Below are 8,608 nucleotides of genomic sequence, written 5' to 3'. Positions count from 1 at the left end.
TTTAAGCAAGTAGTAAAATCAGAAACAACTGTAACCCATTAGAACAGTGTTTCAAACCTGGGGGTTGGGACCCCTGGGGGGTCACTAGGGTGTCAGTGGGGTCGCCAAAGACCATCAGAAAACATAGTATTTTCTGTTGATCATGGGGGTTCTGTGTGGAAAGTTTAGCCTAATTTTATTATTGGTGGAGTTCAAATTTCTCTTTCATTGTAGGTGAACTATAAATCCCAGCAACTACAACTTCCAAATGACAAAATGAATTACCTCCCCCACCCCACCTCGTATTAATATTTTGGCATATTGGGTATTTGTGCCAGATTTTGTCCAGTGAATGAAAATACACCCTGTATATCAGATATTTACATTATCATTCATAACAGTAGCAACATTACAGTTATGGAGTAGCATTGAAAATAATTTTATGGTTGGGGGTCACCACAACACGAGGAACTGTATTATGGGGTCGTGGCATTGGGAAGGTTGAGAACCACTGCATTAGAATGAAAATTGCTCCTTGTAAAAAACTATATGGAAGCTGTTGCCAGCTAAGATGGCAGCACCTCAGCCAGAAATTTCTGAAAGACACTGATCTAGCAGACTTGACTCCAACATTAAGTCTAATCGTGTCCAACTCTGTGGGGTGGTGCTCATCTCCATTTCTAAGCCGAAGAGCCAGCATTGTACATAGACACCTCCAAGGTCATAGGGACTGCATGAAGCACTGCTACCTTTACGCAGCAGTACCTATTGATCTACTCACATTTGGATGTTTTCGGACGGCTAGGTTGACAGAAGCTGCGCCTAACATCAGGAGCTCACCCCGCTCCCTAGATTCAAACCATCAACCTTTCGGTCAGCAAGTTCAGTAGCTCAGCGGTTTAACCTGCTGCGTCACCTAGGGGCCAACTTATAGAATTAATTAATTCAGATAGAATTAAATAATTCAAGACCCAAAAAGGTAGATTGTCATGCATATAATCTTACCAAAACTAGAAGAAATGGCAGATTCAGTTGCCAGCACCACACTGGCCTCTATACAGGCATCAAGCAGAACAACAGCAGCAGTTGCCTGGGCATCAGTTTGGCTCAGGCACCATAACATGAATGCAACAACTTATTCTAATTTGACCTGTTTTCTCCAGTTTTGTTCTGTTAAAGAAACAGTGCTCGAGGAAGTCCTCTAAATTTAGCAACATATGTAATGTCATACTGTTTCCAGATGGAAGAGGCAGTCCAGAAAATACATCAACAAATTTTCCTTTCGTTACAGAGACAAGAGTGGCAAGTCCTCCAGTGTCTAAACCAGATTCATCACAAGAACAGTGTCCATCCAATCCAAGGCAACTGAGGCAGCCAAGAGGAATCGTTACAGATTCTGATGACTATGAAAGAAAGCAACAATCAAATGGCATTTTGTGATTTTGCTTGCATAAATAGAAATATAAAGTCTAGATCCAGGGAAGTCATGCTACCCCTCTATTCCGCCATGGTCAAACCAGACCTGGAATACTGTGTCCAGTTCTGGGCACCACAGTTGAAGGGAGATGTTGACAAGCTGGAATGGATCCATAGGAGGTTGACTAAAATGATCAAGGGTCTGGAGAACAAGCCCTATGAGGAACAGATTAAAAAGCTGGCCATGTTTAGCCTTCAGAAGAGAAGGCTGAGAGGAAACATGATGGCCATGTATAAATATGTGAGAAGTCATAGGAAGGAGGGAGCAAGCTTGTTTTCTGCTACCCTGGAGACAAGGACGCATAACAATGGCTTCAAACTACAGGAAAGGAGATTCCATCTGAACATGAAAAAGAACTTCCTAACTGTGAGAGCTGGTCAGCAGTGGAACTCTCTGCCCTGGTGTGGTGGAGGCTCCTTTTCTGGAGGCTTTTAAACAGCCTAGATGGCCATCTCTCAGGGGTGCTTTGAATGCGATTTTCCTGCTTCTTGGATGGCCCATGAGGTCTCTATGATTCGATGATTTCTTCATGCTTCGGAGTCCTCATCTCTGGTATTACAACAGTGAATAGATTTATAAGGATTAAGGAAAAAAAGCCGTAAGACATGTTTCAGTCCTCATCAAACCTTCAGGCCAGTCAGTATAAATCATGCCATGAATCATCTCATGGATGCAAAAGTCACAAAAAAATTCCACCATTAAAAGAAAAGAAAAAGATTATTTAGTTTTCAATTTCATCCTTCTATGTTTCACAAAGGACAGTCATCCTTTGCACCTTGGTAAACACTGTAAGCTGCCCCAAGTCCCTTTGGGGAGATGGTGGTGGGGTATAAAGGTAATTACTATTATATTCTTTGGAGAAAAGAGGGAATATAAATATAATACATAACAGATACAGAAATAGCTTCTGACAAGGGGGTTCAGCTGGGGCAATTGCTCCATGCTTTTCCTAAAGGCTACTATCTGTGCACACCAAGAAAAGGCAGAAGGGAAACTATGAGCCAGGCGATTCATACCCGGCAACTCCCCAAAAGACTACCACTAGTCAGAGATCATTCTGTTTTGTGTCTTTTAACTTTAGCTCTATGTATTCAAAAGCTATTTAAATAGTTTTAAGTATGTTGACCTGAAGGCCTTAAAAGCATGAAGCACATAAATAAAACATAACTGCTTAAAATTTTATTCTTTTTAAATTGTTGCTCAAGTCATTGCTTAGATTTAATTATATTTTGATAGATGATGGACATCACCCAATGGCACATTTCCTCTGGCCAAAATGGGTGACCCCCCCCCCCCTTCTGTAGAATTTGATGTATCATAAAAATCTCTTCTGGACAACTGGGAAACTATTCAAGAATTTTTTTCAGCATGAGCAGCTGGGGCAGAAGCGGAAAGTACAGATGCTATCACCACCCTCACATTGGATGTAGTCTTACACCACCAGAATTTCCATGAGCATTTAGACACAAACACAAAGAATATCATAGAATCGTAGAGTTGGAAGTGTCCTCATGGGCCATCCAGTCCAATCCCCTGCCAAGAAGCAGGAAAATCGCATTCAAAGCACCCCCAACAGATGGCCATCTAGCCTCTGCTTAAAAGCCTCCAAAGGAGCCTCCAAAACACTCCACTGCTGAACAGCTCTCACAATTAAGAATTTCTTCCTAATGTTCAGGTGGAATCTTTCCTGTAGTTTGAAGCCACTGTTCTGTGTCCTAGTTTCCAGGACAGCAGAAAACAAGCCTGCTCCCTCCTCACTATGATTTCCCCTCACATATTTATACATGGCTATCATGTCTCCTCTCAGCCTTCTCTTCTGCAGGCTAAACATGCCCAGCTCTTTAAGCCACTCTTCATAAGGCTTGTTCTCCAGACCCTTGATCATTTTAGTCGCCCTTCTCTGAACACATTCCAGCTTGTCAACATCTCCCTTCAACTGCAGTGCCCAGAACTAGACACAGTATTTCAGGTGTGGTCTGACCAAGGAAGAAGAAAGGGGGAGCATGACTTCCCTGGATCTAGATACTAGACTCCTATTTTTGCAGCCCAAAATCCCATTGGCTTTTTTAGCTGCAACATCAAATTGTTGGCTCATGTTTAACTTGTTGTCCATAAGGACTCCAAGATCTTTTTCACACACACTGCTGTCGAGTCAGGCATTGTCCCCCTTTCTGTATCTTTGCATTTCATTTTTTCTGCCTAAGTGGAGTATCTTGCATTTGTCTGATGAAAATATATTTTAATGTCTGGAACCTATTAATAAAAGAGGAATACTTTGTCAATCACTGCCCTGCAGCGTGTGCAAAACTGAAGCGTTTTATGACTCTTTGAAATCCCTATGGCAAAACAGCATCTAGCTCTCTCTAAATAGCACAGTTATGTACAAAAAAAGAACACTTCAACGGAGTCCAGGTCCCTTTAAACTTTGCATATTTATTACAATCTGCCCACTCCTCCAGGAAACAAACAGTGAACTTTTGTGACTTTTCTTTCATGGAAAAAAAGTTAAGTGACCCAGAGGAGGTGCGATGCTATATCAATGCCAAAAGAGAAAAGCATGTTTAAAACAAAAGGGCATCCAAAATCAGGGGGAGATGGGGAGGGGAGGGAGTACAAGTATATTAGAAAAAAGATACAAGTTAAAAAAATCTATTTTCTGCTACTCTTTTTCAACAATTTTCACAGCCAAAGGATGAATTCAATACAAAAATGCATTTACAAGGTCACCTTCCAGAATAAAAGCCACTTTATAAAGACAATTCATTATGTCTGTATTTTTTTTAAAGTTATGATCATTCTGACAGTATTTGTTGAAAGGAGTTATAGCTTCTGTTTTCACTGCTTCTGTGAAAAGAAACAATTACATTTTATACTCTGGCTTCAGTACCAATTCACCAAGATGCCAACTGAGATAGTTTCCACATTTAGTGAAGAACTGTACATCTTGCAACATTCCTATGTGTGACTGGGTATTTCAGACAGGAACCCTGAAGTACCACATGTGAAATGCAAGTAGAAGAACCGCATGCATTAAAAGTGTGTACAATACCAGCTTTTCTTTCCAGTTTCAGAAATGTGTACTAATACTGCCCTCACCCACTGGGTTAAAATCTAAAATCTAGTCTAACCATTCACCAGTATGAAGCTGCTATGAATGGCTTGAGAACTTCATGAGAACAAAGTGAGAGGGCAAGTACGAAGTGCCAAAATTTCAATTCCAGGCTTCAAAAACCCACAACTTATTTTTTCCTTCTATGGTATATTTTGGTATTACAGCTAGGAAAGAGCTGCAAATGGTGATCATCCTTCTAAAGCAACCAATAATCACTACTTGGTTTTCAGATACAGATCATTCAGATCCACTTGCCTTTGAAGGGTGGATCTATCATTTATATTCTGGCTATCACAGCTTCAGATCAGAGAGTAGGGCAGGTAGAGAATAAGGGACTTCACTATGTCTGTAGGCTACATGAAATCAAGATACAGTCCAAAACAAAAATTAAAGGATTCGCTCCCTACAATGGTCCTGAACTGAACAAAAAGCAATTTTGAAATTATTGGGTCAAGTGATAAATCCCAACATAGCCAGAAAAGCCTTCTAACCTGACCGCCAGATGGAAGAATTGTGTTAAGAGGCTTGCTTTTGCAGCCTTGTGTTGGGAAACTACGGACAGGGAATCCTTGTCAGAGGGGTAAGAAACCACCATATATTTTTTCATTTTCTTTTCAGATTTTATTTGAAATCTAATTCCAAGTTGTCAAAGCTACAAAAAGGGGGGGAGGGGCGAGGGGAACAATAGTGTTTTCCCTCATAATTCACAACATTCTAAAACAAAATATCACTACTGCCAGCAGATCAGTTACACACATTTCCGATGAAGTTTCTAAACACAAAATCTTATTTTGGGAAGTAGCCACAATGAAGGTATTTGTACAATATAAAACAATGAGAGGTCTACCAATGCAGTTACTCATGAGTATACACGTGCATTCACAAAAAAAGATTAGGAATGCTTTTTGTTTTGTTAAACAGACTTTTCAGGCACAAAACCAAAACCGCATTTCCAGTAAGTGACAGCATCATAAAAATAAAAGAGTTTGTCAGTGTTTGCTTTTCTTTGATTTCTTGTGGGATCTGTGTGGAGAGCGGGACTGGGATCTGGATTTTTTTCCTGACTTTTTAGGTGACCTGGATCGTGATCTTCTTGATCTTTTGGGTGTCCTTGAGCCAGATGGTGACCTAGAAATAAATTGTCTGATGTCAATAGATCGTTCATTTGATTTCTTTCCGCGAGTAACTATCAACATTCTTATTGATTTCAAGAGAGATTAAGTCATGCTGTCTTTTATATAATCTTTCCTAAATAAAATCAACTGTACCATGGCACTCAAAAATATATTTTAAAGATCAACAGAAATAAAGCATGAGCATTATCCAAACTTTTTATTACATTCATAGTCACAGAATCAGAGAATCATGCAATTGGAAGGGGCCTCATAGGCCACCTTGTCCAACCCCTGCTCAATGCTAAAGAACCCCAGCAGGAGCCTCTTTTTGGAGACGTTCAGAGAAGGAGACTCCACCACCCCTCTAGGTAACAGGTTCCCTTGCCGAACCCTCTTACTCTCAAATGTTTCCCTGTAATGTTAAATAGAAATCTACTCTCCTGTAACTTGAAACCATTAGACCAGTGGTTCCAAACCTGTGGGCTATGGCCCACTGGTGGGCCGCAAGACCTAAAATAAGATCCATGGCTCTAGATTATTAAATATGGTATTCTGTGGATGAGCAGAGGGTGACTACTGGATGGCATAGGTTCTGTATCAGAAACTAGAGCTGATGTGGCCTATCCAATACAATTTTATGAATCAGCCTCCCAAACAAGCAAACCAAATCTAAAGTTGACCAAAAACTGATTCATAACCCCTTTGGTACTAATGTTAAAGTGGTCCCTGGTCAAAGTGGTCCCTGGCCAAGTGGCCCCTGGTCAAAAAAAAAGGTTGGGAGCCACTGCATTACACCCAATCCTACCTTTAGAGCACCAGAGAAGAGGATTGCTCCCGTCCACTCTGTGACAGTCTTTGAGGAATTCATAGAGTGTAACAGTCACACCCCTCCCCTCCCTGTCTTCTCTACACTAAGCTGAACAAAGCCTAGCTCCTTCAACCTTTCCTCATTAATCTTATTCTCTGTATTTATAATATAATATAATATAATATAATATAATATAATATAATATAATGTATATACATATAATATTGATATTATAATGTAATACAATATAGTACTACTACTAATAAAATATTATAATTAAATATTTTATATTAAATGTAATATTACTAATAATATTACAGTATAATGTTATAGTACAATGTAATATATAATATTAATATTGTGCTATGATAATAATATAATATATTGTATTTACTTTTTACTTGTAAGCTGCTCTGAGTCCCCTTTAGGGTGAGAAGGGCGGCATATAAATGTCATAAATAAATAAATAATAAATAAATAGATTCTTCTTACAATCCCCATTGCCCTTCTCTCAACTTGCAGCAACTGGTCTATGGCCTTCTTCAAAGAAGGCACCCAGAACAGAGCACAGTACTCCAGATAAATCCTGACCAGTGGGAGAAAAAAGGGGAAAGTTTCCCTCAACCGGGAAACTATGCTTATATTAATACAAGTTAAAACAGCATTCATCTTATTTACTACAGCATTACAGTACTGAGCTATGTTCAACTTATGATTACCAATAATCCAAGGGTCCTTTTTGCATGTTACACTGCTGAGCCCCCCCCCCCCCCCCACACACACAAATACCTGTAGATTTGTTTTTTTTGGCCTAAATGTAGAATTTCCATTTGTCTCTAATTTAATTAGTTTTTCCTAATTTATCTAGGCCCTTTTGAATTCTGTTCCTATCTTCCAATGTGTTAGCCACCAGTCCTGGTTTTGCAAACTTAATTAGGACTCCTTCCTTCCTGTTATCTAAGTCACTGATAAAAATGTTAGAAGAGTAGAAGCCTTGGAACTGAACTCCACTTGAGACCTCATTCCAGTCTGAATCACTGACATTGATGACAACTCTTTGAACAGTTTTCCAACCATTTGTAGATTCATTTTCCCATCTATTCAGCATTTAATCAATCTGAAAATCAGAATATTATGGGAAACCTTATCAAATGTCTTGCTGAAATCCAGATAAATGATGTCCACAGAATGAACATGATGTATTAAATTAGTGATATGATTAACAAAAAGGTTGTTCTTCACAAACCCTTGCTGGCTCCTACTGACCATTGCATTATCATCAAGATAACTGCAATCAGACTCCTGTATTATCTCTTCTAATTATTTGTTTCCCGGCACTGAGGTCAGGCTGATTCGGTGCTAATTTCTTGGATCTTTTGCTTTGCCTTTTTTGAAGAAAGGGACAATGTTGGCCTTCCTCCAGTCCTCTGACACCTCATTTATTCTCCATGATTTCTTGGAAAGATTGATTCGTGTAATTCAATATACCTCAGGAGTAAGCCCTCGCTGCTCTCTTAACTACATCAGACAAGGTTATCAAAATTATGTCATGCCCCATCAGCCTATGAAGTCCTTCTATTAACTTCTTTGGTCCTAAAGTGTTCAAAATGAAGCTGTGTGTTTCTATTAAAATGTATAAACTCAGAAGTATATACAGAATGTCTAAAGATCAGGGATGTTTTCGCTGTGGATTCCTGCATTGTCAGTGGATGCAGTAGAAGATCCTTGGAGGTTCCTTTTAATTCCAGATGTTTTAGATTTTGTGAGTGTTTCAGGACAAGATGCTTATTTTATATGCTTTCATTTTCCTTCCCCTAAATCTTTTCAACCTTACAAATCCTTTTCACTTCCCACAATTTTATTTTTACATTACAATGTCTCTCTCACAACACATTTTTACCCTGGCCTTAAAAAACTGACCTTTCTTCATTTTAACCTTTCTTTTTGGTTTGCCATTCTAATTTTGTGTAGTGCCTAGTAATATTAGAACAGTGGTGAAAATCATTGTTTTGAATATAATAAAAACTCTCACAGGTCCAAAACTTATCTTAATGACTATAGAAAAAAACTTTTACTCATGCTAGAGGCTCACAATTAATTGGAAACAAAAGTTCATG

At 39.0% G+C, this 8,608-nt stretch overlaps 1 protein-coding gene across 8 annotated transcripts in view; it reads right to left on the bottom strand.

The window, feature by feature from the left end:
• Window positions 1-3,869: 3,869 nt before the first annotated feature.
• U2SURP (U2 snRNP associated SURP domain containing) overlaps window positions 3,870-8,608 on the bottom strand; it is a 45,078-nt gene continuing 40,339 nt past the window's right edge. For all 8 annotated transcript variants that reach the window (XM_067465982.1, XM_067465983.1, XM_060767775.2 and 5 more), the window contains one exon: window positions 3,870-5,696. In XM_067465982.1, the coding sequence (XP_067322083.1) occupies window positions 5,558-5,696 (139 nt within the window). In that variant the 3' untranslated portion in view covers window positions 3,870-5,557. The remainder of the gene's footprint in view (window positions 5,697-8,608) is intronic.

This window comes from Anolis sagrei, chromosome 3, assembly GCF_037176765.1.
Source record: "Anolis sagrei isolate rAnoSag1 chromosome 3, rAnoSag1.mat, whole genome shotgun sequence".
Taxonomy (NCBI): domain Eukaryota; kingdom Metazoa; phylum Chordata; class Lepidosauria; order Squamata; family Dactyloidae; genus Anolis; species Anolis sagrei.
Note: the sequence above shows the minus strand (reverse complement) of the source record. Positions and strands in the feature narration are given on the sequence as shown.